General features: G+C 39.4%; 1 protein-coding gene across 1 annotated transcript in view; it reads right to left on the reverse strand.

Moving 5' to 3' along the window:
• Positions 1–2,254: 2,254 nt before the first annotated feature.
• Positions 2,255–26,449, reverse strand: part of LRRC9 (leucine rich repeat containing 9) — a 29,840-nt gene continuing 5,645 nt past the window's right edge. Inside the window, 16 exon segments of the mRNA XM_008922204.3 lie at positions 2,255–2,433; positions 3,132–3,305; positions 4,140–4,174; positions 9,262–9,355; positions 9,704–9,801; positions 12,832–12,971; positions 14,818–15,008; positions 15,379–15,451; positions 15,453–15,500; positions 16,292–16,468; positions 16,658–16,785; positions 17,760–17,906; positions 18,570–18,702; positions 20,260–20,357; positions 22,926–22,939; positions 23,415–23,541. Coding sequence (XP_008920452.3) covers positions 2,255–2,433; positions 3,132–3,305; positions 4,140–4,174; positions 9,262–9,355; positions 9,704–9,801; positions 12,832–12,971; positions 14,818–15,008; positions 15,379–15,451; positions 15,453–15,500; positions 16,292–16,468; positions 16,658–16,785; positions 17,760–17,906; positions 18,570–18,702; positions 20,260–20,357; positions 22,926–22,939; positions 23,415–23,541 — 1,856 coding nt within the window.

Raw genomic sequence — 26,449 nt, forward strand, 5'->3', positions numbered from 1 at the left:
TTTGAGTATCAATGGAGCAAAGGACACTGAATTGACTTTGGGAACTGGAAGAGAGTGGGCAAAAGACCAGAAGCAACCTGAAAATTTTTGGACTCAGAAAACTGGGATCTCCCTCCCTACAGAGAATACACAGTCAAAGTTGAACTTGCATTACCATGCAAAATAACTCTGTGACTACCAAAGAATAAAAGAGAAATGCATGAGTTTGTATGTTTTCTAGGGATGGAATGAAACCATAAATTTAGCTTAAATGATTACTGTAGTCTTCCTACTTTGATGTATCAGGAGTACAAAAAATAAGTACTGCTTAAAGACAGATCCTGTAAATAGAAATTATGAAAAGTATTACATAACAACATTCTTGTTTAATTTTTACTTTAGGGTTGTGTGCGAGATTTACCATTATTAAAAAAAAACAAAATTAAAATAGAAATTAATAAGTAAACATCAGGAGCAACTGTAAAATGCTGAAAGATGCTACAAATATAATTTCAGTTAAGAAGTGTAGGGAACACAGTACTTCATATAAATTTAACCACAGCAAGGTAAGAATTAGGCTGTTAAGACACCTGAATAGGTTTATCTCTGCCTGAAGACATGCCATGAGGGGAAAAGTTAAAAAAGGTCTGAATTGTCCTGAAACATCACTTTACCTGATGTGACTAGTGTTGCTTAATCAAAGGCAAACATTTCTGGTGGGGTTTTTTGGTGTTTTTTTTTACTCTCTAGGTGCCTTTGTGGTGTTCTCCTAATTTTAGCATGCTGGATTTAACAAAAAGCACAGTTAAACTGGAAACACCCAGACACTGAGCACAGTGTTGTAATGTTACAGCAGGCTGAGAGATATGGGAGAAGATCAAAGAGCACGTGTGCCATGTGAGGAAATGCAAACAAAGCTGCCACTGATAGAGGATGGTTACTACATCAGCTCATCTACTTTACTTCAAAATCCATATGTTTGGGTTTTTTTTAATGTGTGAAGATCAATTTACAACACAGGGAAAAAGTCCTAAAGAACTTTAAGCCTGAAAAGCCCACGTTTTAAATACTTGAGAGAAGTACCTGGATCCTGGACAGTGTGAAGGAAAGATGGAACCCAGCCCTGTGAAGAGACCAGCTGAGGTCAAGGCTGTGGGGAATCGAGTTCTGTACAAATTGGTCACGCTGAGCAATGTCGCTTCCTCTGAGCACTGCTTTCTCATCTGCCACATCTGAGTCAGCACAGCACTGCTTTGTTTAAACGAGGTTTATTTAAAGTGTTTCCTCTCTAGGGGTTTGGTGGTACCAGTCACCAGAAATACGCGTTCCTTTGGAAACCGCTCCCATCACCACTGTGCTTATGTAAATAAACGCTGTCTGAAGATGGTTGTGGGGAAATACCTTTGGGAACAAGCCCTTAATTAGCACTTTTTCGTTGGCAAACATGACCTACAGCTTTTAAACATCTTTCTAGCAAGGAAAATTCACAGCTTATACCATGGTGTATAGATGGAATAATGTATGAAATATGCCTGAGAAAAATCGCTTTTTTGAGATTAATCTTACACAAAAAGCAACTATGCAGACTGATTCCAGAAAGAATCACCTCACTGGCTTACACAGCTGATTTTGAGGGAATCTCTTTAGGTAGTAAATATTAATAATCAAGATGGAAATGTAAAAGTCCAAGTTCCAGGTTTGTTCACTTCCTTGTTGTGGAGAAGTATTTGGTGTGTTAAGAAGTTGGTGTAACATTCAATCACACACTGTCTCATTGCAGCTGTTGACAGTCAGTAATAGCACGATATTCCTGTTTATATCATAATTATTAGGTATATTTAATGCCAGTAACAGCTTTACCCTTGCATTTCTGCTTCCATATTTAATATTTTTAATTACTAAGCAAAACCAGACTTCATGCAAGAGAAAGCAAACAAACAAATGAAGCAAAGTCTTGAGTTAGGGATAGAACAGGATTAAGTGTGGATTTGGAAGATACAAGCTTATTTCAGTTAAACAGCTGGTTCCATTTCATAGTACAGTCATCATTTTAATTTCAAAATTTTAAATTGTCGTCTGAATATTTTCTTTAATGCATTGCAAGTTTTATCAGAAGAAAGAGACTAAGCACATCTTTGGCGGATCTGGAAACTGAGATAAAGAAAGCAGAGAAAGAAAAGTAATGTTTGAAGAGAAGTGCTTTGCCTGTAGCCCCTACCCACCAAAAAAACCCCAAAATGGAAAGAAACCGGAGTGTTTTGGGCTGGAAGGAGCCTCACCTGCCCGGATTTTCTGTGTGGCCCTGGTGCAGTTGGCTGGTTTGAGCAGCAGCAGCACTGTGATGCACCAAATGGTTTAGAAGATTAGTTGCTGCTCCTTTGGCTTGCCCAAGAGCTCTTTCTGCATGGATGCTTCAAAGATTATTTGTTGTAATTCCCGTGTTCTTAGGCTTATCTGTAACACAAAGTGCACATGGACATTATCCCTGCACGGCCTCCCCAGCTGCCAGTCACCAAGTACTGCACTTGTTCTTTTCTTCTTAATTTTCCTCTCCAGAACAATGTTACATCATTTCTTTTCAGTTCCTAGCACAGTTAAAACTTTAATTTACGGCCTGAAATTGATTAATAAATTAAGAAAAAAACCAAACAACAACAACAAAAAGCCAAAGCTTTTGGAAGCACCGAAAGGCTAATTCTTTTGTCGATGGTTCATACTGAATCTGAAGATCTATCCAAAGGTGAAGAACTGACAAAGATATGTATTCCTCCAGGAAAACATTTGCCAGCCCTCAGGAGGTTGCGTGAAAGCTACGGATTTGCAAGATATCCAGGAAAGATAAAGATGTCCCTGTTAAAAATGCTCTATGTGACCATGTAATATGCAGCATGAAGGAGTATAATCATGTTAAGTGTCAGGAATATCATAGAATCCTAGAATGGTCTGGGTTTGAAGGGACCTTAAAGACCATCCAGTTCCAACTCCCTGCCATGGGCAGGGACACCTTCCACTAGCCCAGGTTGCTCCAAGCCCCATCCAACCTGGCCTTGAACACTTCCAGGGATGGGGATGGGTAATGAAGGAGCATAGCATGTAGGATTGTAACTGTGTCAGGTATTCAGGAATCTGTAATCCCATTTGTTTATGTTCACTTTCATGTGACTTATTCGGTAGAGGGTCTCCAAATTCATGGCCAAATATAAGATCAGAGCCCAATAAATGCTTACTGTTTTCATTCAGCTTCCCATGTGTTCTTCTGAGAGGGTTTTGTCTTGTAAAGTTTGCTGTCAGTTCAGGAAATCCGGAGTCCTCTGGAGAGTTTGCAACTGGAAAACACTTCATAAGACAAGAAAAAAAATAAAATAAGGAGTTTATATCTCAATCTTCATGATAGAAATGTCTGTTTGGTTTTGCAGTAATATAAAGAGTAATGATCAACTTTTTGTGAGTAAAGAACTGTAAATTATCTCAAATTTAGCAGTGACAACATTAAAAGAGATTTAATCAATAGCATGAAACAAGAAAATATTATTATGTACAGAGTGTTCTGGTGTCTACCTAAATCAGTACTGAATAAAGTCCCAGCCTACTTAATGCAGGGAAAATCTCTTTTGAAGTTTAGGATCAAAAGCACTTTTTAAGCTTAAGCAACACCATACGGTTTCAATTCTTGCTTTCGAACAAGCACTTTAAAAAGCACAACTAAAATGCAACTGACAAACTTGAAAAATCTTTTGTGTTGTTCCACTTGGATGATCTAATGAGAAAATGGCTCAGTTCTGTCGTAGCTAATGAGGTATAACATCTTCACTGAACCTGAATATAAACCAGATATTTCTCTGAAGATAAAGTCTTGACATGCTTCTGTTTCCTTGCTCATTTATTCTGCCATGTTTTTATTTAAGTGATGTCCAATGAGTAAAAGCACAGGTCAGTTTTGAAATAGAACATTTACACGTGAATTGACTCAATCCAAAAGTGCTTTGAACTCTGTATACAGGCGTTGTGGTTTCAAGTGGGAAAATGTGTTTCACCAACTTATGAAGGCCCCGAGTTTGTGAACAGACATATTAATGTAGCCAGACAGAGATCTGTGATAACACGTTTTTGACAGATGAAGTTCTGAAACAGAACCTGAGCATACATGAATTTTAACCTACCTGGTTTCAGCAGCAACCTGCTGTCAATGTGAACACTGAGATTTGGCAAAGCAGTGAAGATAGTATTGAATGATAGCATTTATTCTGGTAGGACCTGGAAGCTAGTATCCTACTTAAGGGCTTTATTTAGATAGTAAAATATTTATGCCAAGAAATTTATACAAGGATTCGATAAGGACATAAACCCATAGGCGTGAGAAGTATAAGATATTAGCAAAAGAGTTAGGTTCAGTGCTGCAAGTAGTGTTTGCAGCTCAGCAACAGTTTAGATGTGATTGGGCATGATGACAACATCCTGGCTGTAAAAAATTTAAGGAGACAATTGGAGTAGAATATCTTTGTGATGCAGGTGTCTGCTGGTAGAGTTTCTTACCACAGAATCATAGAATCCAAGAACGGCTTTGGTTGGAAGGGACCTTAAAGACCATCTAGTTGCAACCCCCTGCCATGGGCAGGGACACCTTCCACTAGACCCGGTTGCTCCAAGCCACATCCAATCTGGCCTTGAACACTTCCAGGAAAGGGGCATCTCTGGACAACCTGTTACAGTGCTTCAGCACCCTCACAGGGAAGATTTTCTTCCTAATATCCAACCTAAACCTACCCTCTTTCAGCTTGTGTTTATATCTGTAGATATAGATATATCTTATATTGGCATCAGCTTTATCTATAAAGCAAAGAGGTGTGAGGAGAAGCTGAAGATGTTGATGAGGATGTGAGAATAAAACTGATTATAAAGGTTCTTCTCATCATCCTTAGGACTTGTGTTTCAGATGTGTAAAAGAACTGTTTCTGTGCTTCGTAAATGTGAAACTGAGACATAAGGAGAGAACTGGCCTGCAGAACACGGAGTGGCAACAGACTCTAGATGTCCTTGTTACTCTGTTTCCTCTCCTGTGGAAATCGATGGTTAAAACGAATACTGCCGGCTTTTGAGCTGGGAGGAGGGAATTCAGTTCATCAAACAAATCTCCAGCGAAGTTTCATGCTGTGATACAGAACTCACAGGTCTGCAGTGGGACAATAAACTCTTTCATTCAGTGAGGTCTTAGTGATAAACGGGGCTACAGAGACAATGACCCTTCTGTTCACAGGAGACACGTGCTGGGCTGGCCTCCTCTCTGACTCCTTGCTGTTGTTGTTATTCTTGTGTTTAGGAAACCTAACAGTGAATCCTACTAAAAATCTCCGTTGCAGTGAATTTGTACTGTAAAATGAGATGAGAGGCACCCAATGAACGCAGACAGACTGACAGATGGGTGAGCACAAGAAAATGAGCAATGAAATTGGTCAGTGTGACAGACAGTGATCACAGCAGATGCCCAACTGTTGGGAGGCTTTCTTTTGGTTTCACTGTCAGTGAGGATTTCAGGGCAAGGTCTGGAGCAGAACAACAAGGTAGCTTGTCCAGGGGGGGCCCTTCTCAACAGGAGTGGCAAAGGTAGAAATATGGCAAAAAGGATGTTGATGACCAGTAGCTCAAGGTACACAATTGCATCTCAAGACATAGGTAAGACATGACCTCTCAGCAAGAAGGATGGGGATAGGCAGGACTGAACCATAAGTACTTTGATGAGGAAGGACAGTGAGAGCTAACACAAACCAGCAACAAAAGCAATAAATGAAGACTGTTACCTGTTGAAAGTATTTCCAGTGGGTACAGATGGGATGAGAGAGTATCTTTAGTATCTTTAGATAGACAAGACAATATGTTCTTGCATTATCAAATTACAGCTGAAAATAATTATGTAGGTGACTATTGTAAAGAAGATAAATTGGAGACCCATTTAATCATAGCTGGGTTTTAACAGAAGAAGTTTTAACAGCATTGCACCTTGAAATTACAGTTTCAAACATTGACACAGCACTGCTGGAAACCTGTATTATGTAGTAACATTAAGAGGTAAGAGAATTAGGTTCCTCTGAAACTTGTATAAAAAAATATCTGACAAAAATACCCTGTGAAAATATGGGTACTTCTGCTCCTTCTGTTCCACATGACATATTGTTATGGTTTAACCTCACCTGGCAACTAAGTGCCACCTTCCATGTGGTTGCTTTGGACCACTTCAGTGACAGTGGAAGACACTGTGAGACAGTGTGTTTGATTTAATCTATCTATCTATCTATGTATCTATCATATCTATTTAAAGCAAAAAATCTTCCTAAATAAAATGTGGACATCTTGAGAAACAAAACCTAGATCAGTCATTATCATAGGTATTTCTTATATATTTAATTATGAAGAGTACATAGGGATGACTGCAACATCACCAATCACTGGAGCAGGTTTCACAGGAATTAAACCTGTATATGATAAAAGAAATGTGTTGAAAAATGAAACAAATCTATTACTTGGAGGTGGAAATGCTACATATATACCCTTCCACTCTGTTGAAACTGGGTTGAATTTTTGGGATCCAGACAATGAAAACCAAGCAAATAAATAAACCCACTCCTCTGCTCACAGAAGTCAGAGGACATGAAGAGAAAACGTCTTTAAACTGCTGTTTAATTTAGTAAAATACTTATCATGGACTCATGGAATAGTTTGGGTTGGAAGGGACCGATAAGGTGACCTTTGTGTGTGTTCTCACAACACTTGAATGACAATAGGGCAGAACAAATCCACGTGCATTCTTCCCTTAATCTGCTTGTCAAAACTTCCTTTCTGTTATGCCTGACCTGTAATTAGGTAGCATGGGTGGATAGATTAATAATAAAGAGAAGGAAAAACAAGAGCCCTCATTTTAACTTTCCTTCTTCCTTACATCCCAGCTAATGAAACAATGGCCTTGGCAACCTCAGTTTCCACAAAACCCTTAAATATTGGTGACTGCTGAGCAGGTAGTGGACAAGAATTGATTACATTCATACATTGCAAACAAAACAATATCCAAACTGTATGTTAATATGCAATATTAATTTGTGTTAAGATGTGTGAATATGTGCTATGCATACTTCATGCTTTACGCAGGCTTATCTCACAAAGCTGCAAAAATTAAGAATTAATTCAATTTCTGGAGACAGTGTCAAGAGGATCTGGAGTGTGCTTAAGAACATTTTTGTTCCTAGAATATCTCACAACTGAGGAAGAAGTCAACAGTCGTTAAGAAGACAGTACCCACTTGGTAGGAAATTGAAAAATAAAGAAGTGAGCAAAAAGAATGGACAATAAGAAGTAAAAGCTTCCAAAAACTGATGAAAAGAGCCAATGCAGAAAAGGGGACAGTGAGAAACAGTTTGAAAGTATATAAATGACAGAAGCAATCTTGATGATGTTACTGCATCATTACTAACTGAAGATGGTAGAAGTACCAATAAACCTGAAATGAAGCATAATTGTTTGCTAAATACTTTTGTGCTGCATTTTGGGAGTAAAAAAAACCAGTCTTATTCATATCACACAGTAATAATAATTTCCATTTCAGTGTTGACTTTTAGGTTGTTAAGTAGCAGCTACTGAGCAAGAATGTGACATGTTCTAATCAGTGAGTCTGAGTAGGTCATATTCAAAATAGCAGTCTGAGAAACATGATGGAATATTTATGTTGACTTACACTAATATTTGGGATCATCAACCAAGTTTCAGGGGCATTCAGGAAAGGTAGAATTTCTCATTATTTAAAAAAGAAAAGGAGACGAAGCTGGAAGGCATTGGAGTAAAAAAAAACCCTCCCATGATCAAGAGAGGCATTCCTACTCAAGTAATTTCTGAGCCCCCAGTCTGTGCAAAGGATGTTCATGTCCCATGAGGAAGCAGATAAGCAAAATGAGCACAGAAATTTATGATATTATGATGAATTCACGGACATCCCTTTTCTATGTGTTCCTCTGCCAGTGTCCCTTTCCCCCTGAAAATCTGAAAACAAATTCATGTTTTTCCCATGCTCCAGGTGCTGAACATGTGCAAAGAATGAAGGCAAGAAGAGGTGGGTGAAGTCTGGAGAAGGATGCACATGCTAACAAGGTTCTGAGGGATTCTCTCATGCTCTGTCTCTGTTGTTTCTACAAAACTTGACCAATGTATAGAGGGAATTCAATATATAGAGGGAATTCTTGCGTGGTGACTTTGCAAGACTTGTCTGAGAAGATAAAACTGAATTTGACAATGGATGTTGCCTTATATATGCAGAAATGATTAAATGAGTCCTGACAGGTCCCAGAAGTTTCAGTCCTGAAAAAGTGCACAGATGAGAAATGCAGACTGAAAGGTGATTTGAAAATGCTTTTTAGGACACAGGCTGATCTAATGTTGATGGCAAAAAGAAGAAGAAAGGAGTACAACTGTCTTCTTCAGAGGATGATGAAAAGAATATCACTTATGAAATGAGCAAAGGAAAGGAGGTTTAATGGCAGGATGAGTGATTGCTCAGACTACACACAGCGCTGCAGAAGAACTCTGGATGAATATAGAAAAGCCTTCTTAATGCTCATAAAAGGTGCAGTAATCTGAACCGACTGAACTCAATGATTCTAACAAGGGGTTGTGACTGCCATCAGAACATTATACAGTGTAAGACAGCTGAATTTTCACAGGTCAGGCTCAAGGGACTGAAATACCATCTCAGTATATTTCCCACTGTCTGAATATATTCCTAAAATTTTGTTGTGTAACGTTGTACAAATTTAAGAATGAAAACAGAATATCAATGATCAAGCTGATCAGAGATACATGTACACACTCTCCCAGATCAAACCAGCAGAGAGAGGCAGGCGGTTCCCTTGCTCAGAATTAAATTCTTTGTAGGAAGGTGAAAACATTTCCGTGTAGCCTGACCACCAATAAGGTCCAAAGAGCAGATGGCAGCAGCCTGGCATAGTTGCTTTGATGAAGAAGTGGCCTAACAAGTTGCTCACAAAGAACTCAGCTAAGAAAAGCCAACAAGATGATGCAGAGCGTACCACATGTGTGCAAAACAAACAAACAAACAAACAAACAGGAACACCAATGTACTGGGTTTCTTCAGCTGGGAGGAGGTAAAAAAGGGAGATCCAAAGCTGCTGACACTGAAGGCACCTCCTTCCTACTCAGTGGAGTACAGGAGAAATAAAAGTATGTTTTAAAAGCTTCCTTTGGCACACCCTTGCTGTCTGTAGCCACAAGGCCACCTCTCAGTACAGCTGCTGCCTCTTTGTTCCCTGGTTTGGGAGCTTTTGTCCAGGCAGTATTGATTCAATCTGACTGTAGCTCAGCCATAATACATGTAAAGAGGAAACGCGATTAATCAAACAGAGTGTTCCTCTGCTAACACATTAGCAAAGCTGCCAATTGCATTTCTCTGATTCGGGAGTTTGATCTTTAGACAGATGATTGGGCAGGTTAAAAAAAGTTTGGTGCAATTCACTGATTTTGGATCAGATTACTGCAACACTACCGTAAAATGGAAACCGTGGCTGCAATCAGCTTGGTGCTGATTGATTGCTCCTGTTACAAAAACCCACAAACAACAGGGTATTAAGGGAGATTAAAGACCATTTTCCATCAAAGAAAATTAGTTTATCATTAGTATTATTACAAAAAAAAAAATAGAAGACTGTGTCACAAACCCCCCTTGGCATTAGGAAGAAGATTAAATCACTGAAAGACAGGAGATTGTTGTTCTGTAAATTCATGCTGCAGACATCTCTAAACTGGTCTGCTAATACCAGATCTAGAGCTCTGAATTAAGCAAAAAAAGACAAATATGAGCAGAAACAAATAAATGTCAATACCAAACATATATTTTGCTGTCCTTGCTGTGAAATGTGTTTCTTAGAAAGGCTCTGACTTGCTTCCCACAAGGGCTGTCTGGGATCCTGTCTATAATCTGTATGACCACGACTCTCCATTTTCCATAATACTGTGGTGTGTTAGCAATCATTGTAGAGCTGAGAAAAGATCAGGGTCCCAATCAAAACATTAAAATTGTATTGTAGGGACCCAAATCCAGTATTGTATCTAGGCTGTCTCTACAGAAATCACTTAAATAATCAGTACCATTAGGTTGGCTTTGGTGATAACTGAAGAGCATTTTCTGGCTGTATTATTTTATTTTCCTCAAGTGTTTATTGTACCCTTTATGAATCCCTTCTCTCTGATGTCACAAAACATTTATGACATATGCTAAAGCATTAATTTTCCTGGCAATTTTTCTAAACATGAATTCCCTAATGCACACAGAATGAAATGCTACAGTTATCAGCAGAAACGTGTTTTCCTCTAGCTATTCTGTATTCCAATAACAAATTGAACTGACAGAGGAGCTTTTAACCTTTCATACTGGGCAGATTAACATGATTTCAGCTGATGGATCAGAACAGGTTAGGATGACCTTGGATCTTCCTCCACTGAGTCTTGTGGCCTTTTGCTCGGTCCCTTTCCTAAGGAAACAAGGCTAATGGGATTGTGCTGTCTCTATATCCCTCTGCTAGCCTTACCACTGATTTTTAAACCTATTGCTGAGTTTTGGCCCAGTTTTTCAGACCAGCACTCCCTGACTTCACACAAATTCTATGAAAGTGAGCAGCTGAATTAGAGTTTTAAACCGATGATCCCAGTGAAGGAACAGCTGCAATATTGGCTCAGCTACAACGCCCGACACTTGAGGATCCAGAAGAGACCTGTCCTGATTGATCCGAGAAACTCTGGGAGTTCACACCTAATTAAGCACTGCATAACCCAAAGACAAGGCTCTTCCCTAAGACAAACCAATTTCCCTCAGTCCTGCTGCTCATCACTGACTACTTAATTACTTCATAATTTTAGGTGGTCTTTCAAGGTGAGAGATAACGCTCAAAGGGTTGTACTCAAAGTTTGGTGGCTTGAAATCAGACCTACTGGCTCTCTTCTTGCAATCTGTTTTTCATATGGGTATTTAGTAGAACTCTGTGAAATTTTAATCCTGCCTGATCACAAGAAATGGATTAGTGTAGAGAGTTTAATATGCACAAAGCTCATTTGGCTTTAGACATGCAATATGCCTAAGCCTCGAAATTTTAGGGCAGGGTATATTTGAAGGGTCGGTGTTAGAAAACTCTGGCGCTGAATTTATGTTTATAAATTTACTGGAAGAATTAATGTTTCAACATGTTTCAACATTATACTTTTGTGACATCTGGAAAAATGTCACGTTCTGAATTGGCAGAGTAAATAAAGTAAGCATAGCTACTGAATTTTCTAATGAAAAATTCACAGGGCCAATCTCTGCTGATCACAGGGAGAATGCAAAGTAGCTGGCTGCAATTTCCTGGGTCACTTTGGTTCTGTCACTACCTTTGCCACCAAAGGTCTTTAAAAAATTGCTCAATATTCTTGAAGCTTCACTGACACTCTCCTTTGAAACACTTCCAGAACATTTAGAATCCCTGGAATCCTTAAATGAAGCAAGTAGATTTAGGACTTGGTCTTGCCTTTAAAAGAACAAGTAGGTCTATTTCATAAGCAAGTGCATTGCACAGCCTTGGTGTCTTAAAAAGGAAATTTTTCGTGTGTTGAAAGTAGGCATGAGCAAAATGAGCGACACAAAAACTTGATCCAAAAAATGGGAAGGCTATTTAGGAGATGTTTAAAGACACAGAAAGTTAAACACTAAATGCTTTGTCGATACACAATGTTTCATTTACACTAAAAAACATTTTCACCCCTTTAAGTTTACAGATTAAAGCAAGTATTTGTGAGTGTTACTCCGCAGCCCTTTTATTCCACTACAGAAGAAGCAAATGAAAAATAGGAAAAAAGATAGCGTTGACAATTAAACAGTTGTTAGAAACACAGATTTCTGAAACTGAAAGCTAAAAATGTCAACGGAAATTTGATGGCTTATACAGATCGCAGTCAGGACCTAAGGAAATTCAAGCAATGCAATAGGGTTGATCCTGTCTAAGGATTTTAAAATGGTCAGTCAAAACACAGAAGGGAAAGAGAGTTTGCATGTTTTTCTCTGCCTTTGGGAAGAACCATGACGAGATGCTTAAAATTTACATGGATAAGAAAACACTTTGTATTTCATTAATAAGTAAAAAGAATCTAAGACCAGAACTACTCATGATAGCATTTTTAAAGCATGCATTTTTCAGTTCAGGATATTAATGAACCAGTTGAAGAACTTCCAGTTCATTTTGTACAAGTGGTAGTAAGCTTGGGAGGTTGTAGATTATGAACAAATTGAAGTTACAATTGTATTGAGGATAAATGTCTTTGAAAGAGAATACGTTTAGATTAGATATTAGGAGGAAATTCTGCCCTGGCACAGGTTGCCCAGAGAAGCTGTGGCTGCCCCATCCCTGGAAGTGTTCAAGGCCAGGCTGGATGGGGCTTTGAGCAACCTGGTCTAGTGGAAGGTGTCCCTGCCTATGGCAGGGGTGTGGAATGAGATGATCTTTAGTGTTCCTTCCAACCCAAACCTTTCCATGATTCTATGATTTTCCTCCCCATTTTTTTTCTATTCGACAACATAGTTATTTTCTTGCATTCTGAATTCAGCAAGAACTTGAACTAAACTGTTTTCAAGATCACGCTAGAATATAATTTTTGGTACCAGCAAAGATCTTTTTAAGATCGGTGTTTATTATATAATTTCTGAGCTTCTGCCAGAGGCAAGGACAAAACTTCTGTCTTCACAAAAAACAGAAAACAAAATGTTCTTTATAAAAAACGGCTGCAAAATTATTCCTGAAGCTTTCCTTTTCCATAGCACTTGGGATAAGTTACAAAAAACAATAACAACCCTCATTCATCTTTGATCCTGCAATATATTGTGATGCTTCTGCAACTTCATTAGAAATCAGGACTCCATTTGAGTCAGTGAGAGCCTTTCACTGGCTGGTGACACTCAGCTGGAAGGAGGCTGGCTTGAAGAATGATTTTTTTTTTTAATTGCCAACATAATTTACATACAAGAAAGAGACTTGCATTTCCTTTCTGTTTGGTGTGCTGTCACCTTGTGGATGTCAAGAACTAGAGCTTTGCTATGATCTTTGACAGAGTCACTGTGTCATCCCCTCCTGAGCTGTTTGCCTGAAACGCGTGAGACAAAGGAACCTTTGGGTCCCTCTTGATTGTCTGGATTTTATGTGACATTGATGGTAATAAAGTGCCCTGGAGTCACATGGGCTAACTCATAAGTTTATTAATGTTACAAAGCTCACTGATGTATAAATATTTGTTTTTAAAATCCAGGAGTTTCATTTTTGACCTAGAAATATTAACAAAGAAACCCCAAAATCAAACACCACTCACAGAAACAAACAAACAAACAAATGGCAAAACAAACCATAGAAAGCATCATAGAGCACTTGAGAAATGTTTAAAGGATTTAGAGGTGAGACTGAAACTTCAAGAAATCACCACAGGCCTACCCTATACACACAGAATATGTTGGACTGCCCACTAGTTTAGTGTATAATATATGAAATATACACTCCTCACATAAGGACTAAAAATGTCTCTGTTTGTGAATGGAATTTTGACAACCAAACAAGCCAAATGCAATCATAGAATCATTGAGTGGTTTGGGTTGGAAGGGACCTTAAAGATCATTTAGTTCCAACCCCCCAATCACTTCTGAGGTTAGTGATGTGCAATACTCAGGATCTGTTGCCATACAAAGAACACAGTAAAATTAAAAGTTTAATCTGATAAACACCTAAGCAATAACAACAAAGAACCAGAGACTGGAACTGCTGGCTCTTTTTATTTCTTTTATATATTCGAGATATATACTGTCTCTCTCTGTCTCTCTCAATATCTCCCAATGTCTCTCTCTCTTCTATATATATTCTCTTATTATTTATTTTTATATCCATATCTAGGTTCTATATCTAGGTATCTATATCTATATCTAATGTGGAGGTTCATTGAAGTTTAATTGACAAGCCACATAGACAAGACAGCATCTTTTTAGATGCTTCCTGGGTGCCCCAAATGGAGTTCTGTTTCCTGTGTTAGCTTATTACTTAAATTCTTTGAGAGTTATTCTATTCCGATAGTATTGTGTTGGCCTGGCTTTGACTTGTACAAAATATTAAATTTAGTGTTAAATGATCATTAAAACCCCCCACTTTTTAAAGAGTCTCTCGATGCCTCAAATTTTTAATGTTTAAATCTGCTGATTCTGACTGAGCCATTTATATAATGTTAAAATGTACCAATTCAACGGGGATAGAGCACGGAGAGAAGCATTTGTTCCAGAAGCTGTTTGGGCAACAGGAATGAATGAGAGTCAATAAAAGGGCTGAGTATTGGCTGTGTCGTGGAAGCTCCAGGCAGCACAGCTGTGCTGCTGAAGGCAGATCCAGGCAGGAACAGGGACTGATGGTGTGTGGGCACCTCCCAGGGCTGGGAATGCTTCTGCTCCCACCCCTTCTTCAGGGCAGCCGAGACAGCAAAATTAAAGTCGGGGCTTGGTTTTGATATCCAGCACAGACCACCATGTATTTAATTCCTAAGGGAAGCAAAAAGTAAGGAATTATGCCTCAGAGGTGCCTGAGGCCAAAAATGCCGCCGGGTTTATTCATTTGGTTGGATTGGGATCATAAAAAGAAGTGAAGGCCCTTTGTGAGAACAAAGATGCCATAACGTGACCATAGGGCCTCTTACACTGCAAGGGGCCTTAGAAATATTAGGATGGAGGACCAGATTTTAGGCCTGTATAACTGTTAGAATGCTTTCCCAGGAATTTCAAGGGCTGACACATACCTTATGCCATGGGTTGTGTGTGATGTCAGGACTGAGTGTGTTGGGAGTGTGTTTTTGTAAAGTATTTATGTCTTCTCTGGACTTCTTCAGCTGATTCCCTCTCAGGTTGAAGAACTGCACTTTATTTAAGCTTTTTATGCCCTCAAAAGTGATCACATGGTTATGATTCACATCAAAATATCTGATTAAAGTAATCAGACACATTTAATCTTTAAATAGACCTAATTGGATCCAGAGCCTGGCACTCCCCTTGTTCAGTATTGGACTCATTGAGGGAGTGTGCTCCAGAATTATTTCTCTATTTGTTCATATGAAACAACCATCCTACAGGTCAAATGGGTGATAAAGTGATACCACTGTAGCATTGTGATTCAAATTGGAGATAATATCAACAGGCACCAGAACTGTGGGCTGCTAATGATATCACTGTATTTATGATCCAAGTTTAGCCCTGTATTCTGTTCCTCTCTGCATCCCAGCACAATCCTGTCTTGTGAGTACAAAGAATATTTATGTTATTAAATCTTCCTTATAAAAAAAGGATTAGAGCTTAATTTCTTAGCAGGACATAAATGTTATTTAATGAAGCAAATTCAAGAAAGCTGATGATAGGCTTTAGAAGTGTTTTTAAATCTAGAGCTGTCCTGTAGCATGCTCAGGCTGTTCCCATTCAAACTCAAAACCTAGGCCAAACGTAGATCAGAAACAACAATTTTACCAGACCTGTAGCCAAATTCTATAATACTCCATGGCTGCCCTTAAAATGAGAAAGCTTCAATTGATGGTGTGCCAATACAAATACAATCCTACTGCTAAACCATAAAAATACCATAAAATATGAATAAAAACTAACATGAAATAATGAAAAGACAATATAGGCTATGATGACTCTTTTTCAGTTATTTAAAACTATTCGTTCTCTAACTTCTCCCTGAAATAAAAGTGATGGGGAGTCAGAGAGGAGGGAACAGATGCTGCTGGCACTAAGAAACTGGCAATTCTTCCATTATGAAAGAGCAACAAAGGAAGAGTGGAGCTGAGCAAAGACAGGGAACAGATCCTTAGGAAAAGGAAAAGAGAGGGAAGAATTGTTAGTATCTCAGTGTAAACAGAGATCACTGAAAAGATGGAACTTTGGTAAAATAGGAGGAGAAATGTTATCCTCCTCTTTCTCCTCTTTCTTAACATTGCCCCTAAAATTGCTGATTTTTTTTCCCCTAGGCTTCATCCCAATAATTATAATTCACATTGCATAATAACTGATAGGCTGAGGAACACCAGATCTAGTGGTGTTAAATAAATGTAAGTAGCATCAGAATCAAGCCCAAGTGGAAACTTTTATTTTTAACTTTTGTGTTTGGTTTAGGTCATGAGCCAAACTGAATAACAAAGTAACAATTACATAATACATTCATTTTACTGAAAATTTGGCATAACTATCTCACTTGTACCTGAATAAATATTGGCCTTAAACACTGCAAATATTGTGGGCTTTTTTCATTGAAGCAGTCTGAGGCCTGACCTTTACTGTCAGTTCCATGTTCAAAACACCATCACGTTACAAATCATGAGACAGAATATATCTTTCTGTGTTTCTCTTTCCCTCTTTCACTATTATATTGCACATAGAAAACAGACACTGTTTTTTGAGCTATATAAAATAAAAGGAATTTGAAATTTGTAAACTTTCTAATTTTTAAATAAATAATGAATTTAATCCTGAGGGTAAAATGAGAGATATTCGATTAGGAAATGAATAGCAATCAAGTCAGAAAAACATCTTTCTATAACACCAATCTGGTAGAAACTGGGTTTAATTGCCTCATAATCAAAGTGTAGCAAGTAGCAGAGTAACACACTCAAATCCAGCAATGTATTCTGTCAGGACCAGTTCTTGGTCAAACACAAACCTGTCACAATGCCAGGGGCTGCAGTCACAATTCCTCCATTCCAAGGAAGCCCACATTTCTGTGGACAAAACAGGGTAAATATATTGCTTTTTTTAGCTAAATTTGACAGTAATTTCAGAATGAGTCAAAGGTATCTTCTTCCATGAAGATCTATCAGTTTAATCCTGTTCTACCACTAGACTTCTTTGACATACAGATTCACACAGGCTAATGAAGGAGTTTGCCTTGACTGTGTAATACCCTGTGCAGAATAAACAACTGTCAGATTCCAGCATGAAGATCTCAGCCTGTCAAAGCCTATCTTAGATCCTGAAAGCATGGACAGCTCTCCAGCAGTGCTTCCCTTCCTGCACTGTCCAAAACTACTCTGTCTTATGGTGCCATCACCTTACAAATTACCTTTTATTTCCATCCTTCTAAGAAACCAGAAACAATCCCAGTTCCTTTATAAAGAGACAGATGTTGTTACCTGTTAGCATTTCAGAGTTTAGACGGTATATCAGAGTGAACAGGTAAAATTATTACTCAAATCCCACTCTGTTCTCTTGCAAAAAATGGGGTAAAGCAGAATCTATTGCTCAGAGGATACACATGATACGGTGATTTAATCTGGTTGGTTACAACTCTATTTCTTGATTTTATTTGCTTAAAGAAAGAGTCTGTGGGGTTTAGGGGTGAAGATTTCCCCTGTGGTATGTGTATATTGTCCTTTGCAACACTCAGTCCCGCTGTGTGAAGAGGAGGTGTGAACCTGCATGAAGTGAGCTGTTTTTAGTGTGGACTCCTGCCTAAATAGCAGCGTGGCACTGCTCATGTTCTCCCTGTCAACAAAACAAGCACGAATCTTTAAGAGAATATTCAGAGAAGAATCTTCTTATTTGTTACTGTCTTGAAAAAAATGCACTTTAGCTGAGCAGAGACTGTGTCCCGAGGAATGAAACTTCTGACACAACCCATAGTCAAAGATGAATTTAGAATACAACTGTTAATTCAGCCTTAACTTTATGCTGACAAGTGCCTACAAATACACACCAGTGCCAGAAGTAGATGCATCACTTTCTTGGCATTTCCATGACCTGAACACTGAATTAGCTCCTGGGTAGTTGACTTGATAGATGGGATTCATTGCACAAGCTGGAGAACTGTGGCCAAGGAACACTTTTGCAATTATCACTTTCCCTAAGGGAGGGAGAAAAGACACTTAGTGCCTTTAATTGTAGCATGGGGGTGCAGAGAGGATAATACAATTGTGATGCTTAATGTAGTAAAAGGCAGGCTACTTCTTGGTCTGGTAAATGAATGCTCTAATATGTATGTAATACATATTAATAAAAGGAGTATTTTATATGTGTTATGATTCTGATTTTATTGGTTTTTTTAATGAAACAAATTGGAAAAAAATTACACTATGAGATCTATTTGTAGGTGGCTAATATTTAAAATAATCGAAATCCAATATGGAAGTAATTTCATAAAGAGTGGAACCTGTGAGGCCAGGTATTGTTTGGATTTGTGTCATAAATACTTCATTACCTTAAAAGCTTCCCTACTTTTTTTTCAAAAAGTGACTGGTGTCACGAAAAGATCGGGCATATCTAGTTATTTCTCTCTCTTCAAACTCCTGTCTGGGAATTACTCTCAGCAGCTAAAACCCTTTGTGGAAATTCCTAATACTCTGAAATGCCACTGGGACAGATTTCAGCTATATTTCAGAACTCCTTTCAAGGCTGCATGTGCCACCTCATGGCCATCTACAGTATCTACAAACTGTCCTTTCTGTAACAGCAATTATTCAGGCCATACAGCACATATTTTACAAGACCTCTCCAAACTTTGAATTACCATGCTTGAGCAACTTCTTAGGACCCCTGCTGGTTTTGCCTTCTGTCTTAGCTTACTATTTCAGAAACTCTGTTTTGGGACATGCACATAAGCTGAGACTATTACAGAGAAGAGAAGGTTTTTTTATGTCAGACTACTGCAAAGATTAAAGCAAGGGCCAGGTGTCTTTATTTGACTGAGACCATCCCTTAAAAATGTAAACAAATTTAAGCAGCATGAAAACATAACTATGAAGTATGATAAGGTGTGGCAGGCAGGGGAAGCAAAGAACAATGAATAAGAAAATAACTTATGGTGTCATTATTCCAACAAAATGAGAGATACATACAAGAAAATCATCCTATTAGCTCTGTGTGTTCATACAGCATTTAACATCAGATAAAGGACCTCAGGGGGGCTTTGCAAACTGGCATATCAGAGAATCATAGAATGGCCTGAACTGGAAGGAACCCTAAAGATCTTCCAGTTTCAACTTCCTGCCATGGGCAGGGACACCTTCCACTAGACCAGGTTGCTCAAAGCCCCATCTAGCCTGGCCTTGAACACTTCCAGGGATGGAGCATCCACAGCTTCTCTGGGGCAACCTGTGCCAAGGCATAGTCAAGAATTTCTTCCTTATATCTAATCTAAACCTACTCTCTTTCAGTCTGAAGCCATTTCCCCTCATCCTATCACTCCAAGCTCTCACAAATAGTCTCTCTCCGTCTTTCCTGTCGGCTCCCTTCAGGTATTGGAAGGCCACAGTTAGGTCACCCTAAGGCTTCTTTTCTCCAGACTGAACAAGCCCAATTTCCTTATAGGAGAGGTGTTATATAAGCAGTAATAAAGTAAACCATGACAATAGATGCTGCATTTGAAAATACATGCTTGCAAACCAAAAATCCTATATCGGAGCAAAAAGAGAAAGGCAGACGTGCAAAAGGTTGGAAAGAAGAAAAGGAGAGCAATGGGGACTAGAGAAGAGTTGTCCTGATTGATTTTCCTACTTGCTGTGCCAGAATGATCCTACATTTAGGGTCAAGCATCTGAAAATACCAGAGAAAAATAGACTAAGATTAAATTTAAGATTAAGGACAAAGGAGGCAGTGACTTAGAGTTTAGGACAAGGCTTGCAAGCCAGGACTCGAATGTTCCATGACTGGAACTGAGACTGCAAGAACTGCTGTGCTCTGTGTAGCACTGGTAGGAAGAACACAATATTAGCAAAATGACATTGTGTTCAAACAACTGCAAATGAAAATTATAAAATAAATGGCTGAAGAAACCACCGAGCAAATCTGTTCCACAGGCAGTAAAGGCAGAGGCTGCAGGTGTTACTGTGGAGACCTCCCAACTAGTCCTGCACCAGTTCTCACAAACTCTAGTGGGGGGCACTGGTGAGAAAGGAATGTGAAGAGACAATTTGCAACAATAAGAGAAAGGGCAAGGAAAGGCCAAGAAGATAATGAGAAAAACTGTAAAGCGTTAATCGTGCCTTTGCCACAGATCGCATAAAGATGTGAAGAATGAAGAAGAGGTAACACCAAGAAATATAATGAGAACAGAGGAAGAAAACATCAGAAAGATGACTAGAAAAATGATGAGAGGAAGGAGAAAAAGGGGAGCAGCAATTTTCTGCCTGCAGTGTTCTGTGTTATCCTTTACTAAACAACAGCATTCTTCTGTCCGTGATGCAGCATAACACACGTACTTCCAGACCCTGGAAACTATCCACCAGCATTTGAGGCAGCTGCTTTTCCTTAACTGGCAATTCAGGGTTGCATACACAAGAGAGAAATTCCATCTTTTCTTATTAATAACCTACAAACAGAAGAAATAGGGAAAGACTCCAGGTATTCATTATGCTGTTACAAGAGCAGGCAAAAGACAAGAATAGACATTCTGACCATTTAAAGTTTGCACATAGAACAACATTTACTAAGGACAACAGACTAGGATTGACACAAATTCCATAATACTGATTTTCAGAGTCACCTTGAGATCACTTGTAAGACTTTCCCCCCCCCCCTTGCCTCTTTATAATCAGTAAGAGTAGTCTCTATGTTTGGTATTACGAAAAAAACATCCCCAAAACCCAACCAAGTTATTCACCTCTGTAGCCACAATTCTTGTCTTTGCTGAAGATCCCAACCAGGGAGGTAGCAATAATATAAGAAGAAAGAGAATAGTACAATAAGTGTTGACAGCAGATCCCAAACCACATACAAATACCACAACACTGTTGATGGCTTATTTTCTTGTTAAAATTCTTTTTCATAAGGTTGATATTTCTGATGATTTACAACACTGCAGTTTGAGCATCTGCATGTTAGTGTGATGATCTGTTTAATTATTGCTGAACTTGTCTGCTAAAATAAAAGGAAGACCATGAGGTTTCAACTTAACAATGTGGGCCTGATAGTTGCTTCTCAGGAAAGACACATAAATTCCTGTCACCAACTGGAATGGGGTCTAATAGAAGAGTCATAACATCCTGGAGTGTTTTGGGTTGGAAGGAACCTTAAAGACCATCTAGTTCCAACTACCCTGCCATGGGCAGGAACACCTTCCACAAGACCAGGTTAAAGTCCCATCCAGCCTGACCTTGAACACTTCCAGGGATGGAGCATCCACAGCTTCTCTAGGCAGCCTATGCCAGGGCCTCACCACCACAAATACACAATTAAACAAAAAGAAAACCCCTCAAATGATTCTCCAGACTGTTATGCCATTAACTGAAACACTGCATCTCAGAATGGGCACACTCTGAATCCCAGGGAATTTGTTTTGATCTTGGCAGCTAAAATGTTCTGAGCTCAGAGGGCACCTGCTATCCCTCAGGGAGAAAAGGTTTTGCTTGCAAGATTGAAAAGGTCTTCTAGCTCCCTTCAGGTTCTTGGCTTACATATAAAATAAACTTTCACATACTTATAGTAAATGCACTTGAAAAGATGGAAAGCACTGCATTAACTGTTAAAATTGTGAAAATACCATCACAAATATCAAGGATGCAAAGAAAGGGATTCATCAGTTCTGTCTCAGAGCTACAAGTTGGCAGCTGGGTGTCCTAAGACCATTGCTGCACTGGGGACACAGTTCTACAAGTTGCTCAGGGCAGATGTTCCCCAGTGCTTACGACAGAGATCTTGGCTCTGTCACGGGTCTCAAACTGATTCTTGTAAGGCAGTGAAGTAAATAAGTGCAGTAATGAAAATTTCGAAGTTGAGACTTACCCAGAAAATCTTGGGACTTACCTGCATGGATACAAATCCACCTTGTGACTGTCCTGACATGCACGTGCTCTCCTGTGATGCAATGAGACACAGATGCAGGTGTGTCTGGGTGGGATTTGATTTGTCTCTGAATCCAAGAGCCAGTCACAGAAACACCAAGTACAGGGACTTTGGGGAGCTTCAAGCCACCTCTGTCTGGGTAAAATTTCTTAACAATCCTAAATTATTTGATGCTTTGCAAAATGTTTCTGTTCTTGTAAGTCCAGAGTTAACCAATGCTACATTAAATATCTTCTACAATATAGTTCTTTCTACATGATCTTCTTCTGTTTCCTATTTAGAAGAATCACAAGAGGTACCTCTAGCCTGTTTCATTTCATTATTACTTTGCTCTCACAAGCAGAGACAAATAAATTTACCTTTTATTATTCAAGGGCTGCATTCAAAGTGAAGCACCAAATATCAATATCCAATCATACACGATTCACTGTGTTCCTTTTGTCTCTTTGCACTGTCATATTTTAAATCTGTTTAAATCCTTCTAAAGCAATCATAGTTTGCAAGTACCTACAACAGTATCTATAGTCAGACTTGAGAAAGAGGAGACAGTCCATACAAACCTGGGGGAAGAGCTCACCTATTCTCTGTGGTACACTAGTCAAATAGCTTGAAAATACTTAGCCATTTTCTCTATGTCTGACTATGAAGACAATAAACTCTCATATTCCATCTGGTGCTACAAGATTCCTTAAAGATTATGGGGTAATCAATCACCTTAAAATGAGAACCATCCTAGAAATGAGGTAGGTTCCCCAGTTTTTCAGTCAATGGGAAGTTTTCTTAAAAAAGAATAATATATAACAGCCAAAATCAGTACTACAACTATTAAAACTATTGTTCTATCTCTCTCAAAAAGAAAAGATTCTGTGCTAAGATTGCTCATCCAAAAACCTTTGGTTTGGCTTTCATCCCTATGGGAGTGATTTATTAATTTCTCCTTGCCAGAACAAAAAGATCCTTGGCTTGAGAAAGTGGCATTAGAAGTAAAGAGAATTCTATTTATAAACAACCTCAAATGCAAACTGTAAGCACAGGAGTACTTGCAGCTCTAACAAACATCCCTGAACACAGAGAAAAGGCTTACCTGAGGTGGACAAGCTTGGAGTATTCAAGCAGAAAACAGTCCTTGAAATACTGCCAGTCTAAATTTGAATCTCCCCTCAACCGAGCATCAAGGTTATTCATACAAAGGTTATGTAAGTGCCTTCTAATGCTTCTTTGCAAGTAAAGATGTGTAGGAACTTAGAGTAATCACATTGCTGTTGTTGTAAAGCAATAAGATAGTTTGCTTATTCTTTTACCCTCCTTTTTTAAGATCAAGACCTTCATATATAGGTAAAATAAAATAAAGGCAGCAAAAAAATTGGTCTCTGTGGGCTCAAAACTTCAGCCCAGTACACCACCAAGAGAAGGAGAGGAGAGGAGAGGGAGTGTTTTCTTTCTTGTCAGCTGTCTTCAAGTAGAGCACTGATACTTCAAAATACTCCAGATCTTTGTAATAAATCTGTTTTGTTAAAAGCTATCAACTTGGAGTCATAAGAAACAGGTAACTGAAGTACCTTTAAAAGTTTACCATGGATTGTTTGATAAACCTTCATCAAAGGGAATGTTTTCCACTGTTTCCAATTACATTAACAAGAATTGTACTACCAAACTAAAACTTTTCCTAATTTCCACTTGGAAATATTTTAAAATTCTGCCTGGAACAACGACAACAGAAAGGGCAAATTTACATGATTTTGATTTTTTTGTAAATAACGAGTTTAGAGAGATGAATGATTACAGAAAGGTTTGTTTGTTTGGGGTCTTTTTGGGATTTATTTTTTATTAATCTGAAGGTGATAGATGATGCCAGACTACAAATGTGGTTGCAGTGATCCTAATACATGGATATACTGATCCTGTATTGATCCATAACACCAAGCTTCATTCTGATGCATGAGCTTCAGGGCTATGCTGGCATCCAACACTAGGTCTGTGGCATCACTGACATCCTCCACGTGCCCTTTCAGGAAGGATTCTCTGTGTGTAGACTTTGTGCTGGCCATTGATTTTAGATGAATTTGACTCATGAATTCCTAAGAGAGAATTGAGAATGACAAGAAAAAGAGGTCATTAAGATCACACTGGAATTACAAGCAACTCTCCCACTCCAAAAAGCAAACAAACAAGAACCCCCCAGCTCTTTGCTGGATCTCTACTCTTTAAAGGCCCAGAAAACTTTTCCAGGTGTGGGTCCAATATAACTATTTATCCCAGCTATTTTTGTTCAATCATTTTCCTGTTTTCTGACATCACGAGTAATGGGAATGGCAGCATCTAGGAGCCTACTAGAAGCTGGCTTGGATCCACATAAGATCAGACCACATAATATCTGCCACTTTATTGATATTTGCAATACTCCTAGTTTGGACCTTATGAAAACCAAATGCAAGACAGGCTTGAAGTCTTGTCGTTGATCTCCCAACCACAAGGCACCATCACACCCAACTCTGGGGAGACTTTGGAGCTCCCTCCAGTACCTAAAGGGCTCCAAGAGAGCTGGAGATGGACTTTGGACAAGAGCCTGAAGTGACAGGATGAGGGGGAATGGCTTCAAACTGAAGGAAGGCAGGGTTAGATTGGCTGTTAGGAAGAAATTCTTGACTGTGAGGGTAATAAGGCCCTGGTTCAGGTTTCCCAGACCTGTGCTTAGTTGTGGAAGTGCCTCAGAAACCCCCATTTGCTGAAGTGAGCAACCTCTCCCTCTGACACTTTCGTCCAGTATTTCTGCAATATCTGTTAAGAGCAGGGAGGGGTTTGCAACGGCTCCCAGGGCAAAACAATGGAGCAGTGTAAGGTCAATGTCAGGTGTGTATGAAAATTGCAAAGCCTCGTGCTGGCCCTCTAAAGCAGCCTCGACCCTTTGCATCCCTGACCAGCTGATTTTGTGGGGGTGTAGACTGTCCCATCTGCAGCAGCAGCATCACACCAAGCAGCTTCTGGGCAGCTCTCAGCTGGAGCAACATGCAGGAGACAGCCAAGGCAGGCACCAGCTTTGTACCCAATGTTCTTATTTGCTGCATCTTCCCGATCGTGCTGCCAGCTTCATCTTTCCAAATGGCTTTCTTTTACCTCTAATGTCTTTGTTCAGGGTGTTTGCTACCTTCTGGTTTTATTTCCTTTTATTGCTCTTCCATGCAATCTCATCCCAGCCTCTCAGAGGAGCACAGGCAAAATCACACCAATACATCACAATAATCAGATCTGATTCCCGGGGCTCTCTCGTAGCCAAGGCACTCTGTGAAGGGTAATGGGCTTATTGATCACAGCAGAGCAACAGCTCTCTCTAGCACAGATTTGACTCCTACATGGACTCTAATATGTAGATTTGTTTTTTCTCACTGGCAAAAGCGATGTGTAAGTATTCTGCAATTGATGATACAGGTCTGTTTGAGTTTGATTAAAGTGGAAACTATAAGGTTGAACCGAAGTTCTTGCCTTCTAAAGCCTCATGACTGATCCTAATGCCCTGTCCTTTTTCTGTCAATCAAGGCTGATTGGCAAAGCTTTTTAATTCAAGTTGCTAAGCAGGATGATCAGCATTTACTTAGCTAGTGTTGATTTCCACTTGACCAGGATGCTCTGAAGTAAGATATGATCTTAAAGGGCAAACCCTCTTATAAGGGATAAAGAAACTGAGACCTCCTTGATCCTCCTTGTTACCTCCTCAATCCTAACAATCAACCTGAGCAGCTTTTGGATTGGGTCAGGGGGTTCCACAGCAGCTGGGCAGGCACCCAGAGAGGAGTGTCACTCTGAGGGAAGTGGGAAGAGCTCCCAGGGCTGGTTTTGCCTCACTGACTTCATAAAGCACATCCAGAATGTGCACACAGCAGGGTAGAATTAACACAGAGTTTACTCATGATACAAAAACGAGGATCTTTTTTTCCTCGGGTACCATATTTAGATCTCTTATGTGGAATAAAAATTTGTTTGGTTTTTTTTTCAAGAAAAAAAGAGATTGCTGAGCCCCTGGGAGTAGGCAGGTCTGGGAGGGGAATATGGAGCTAAGCAGGACCACTCTTAATGTTTCATGGGGCTCAGGACCCACCTCTAGCCAAGACTCCCACAGCCTCTAATGCTTGGGAAGAGCCCACAAGGCTGTCAGGGCAGTAATCTGGTGCCTTGTGCAATATGCCTGACTGCTACAGCCTTCCTCCAGCTGCAAGTATCCATCCTATTCCTTGTTCAAAACAAAAGCTAAGTACTTGTCTACAGGACAGCAATCAAAAGCAGCTTGGGCCATTTGACACCCCTTCTCATTCTGACAGCAAAGCAGCACAAGCTCTGCCGTGTGACACCAGGCTGAGCCATTGGGATGAGACAGGCGAGTTAACAGGAGCCATCTGTGCAGGTTGGGAACTATTTCCTTCCCTTTAACAAGTTTTGGGCCAGCTGGATCACGAGGAAGTGTGCCTGCCCCTTTGTGCCACCCGAAGATGTTAGATCTCTTGAAACAGCATCCAATATGGAGCTGTTATCCGATATGGAGCGACTCAACAGCATTCCAGGTCATTAAACTGATGCAGTGCTCAGCCCACTCACCAGCCATTTGTGTACAGGTCA

Source organism: Manacus vitellinus, unplaced genomic scaffold (assembly GCF_001715985.3).
Source record: "Manacus vitellinus isolate BGI_N305 unplaced genomic scaffold, ASM171598v3 scaffold_6_pilon, whole genome shotgun sequence".
Taxonomy (NCBI): domain Eukaryota; kingdom Metazoa; phylum Chordata; class Aves; order Passeriformes; family Pipridae; genus Manacus; species Manacus vitellinus.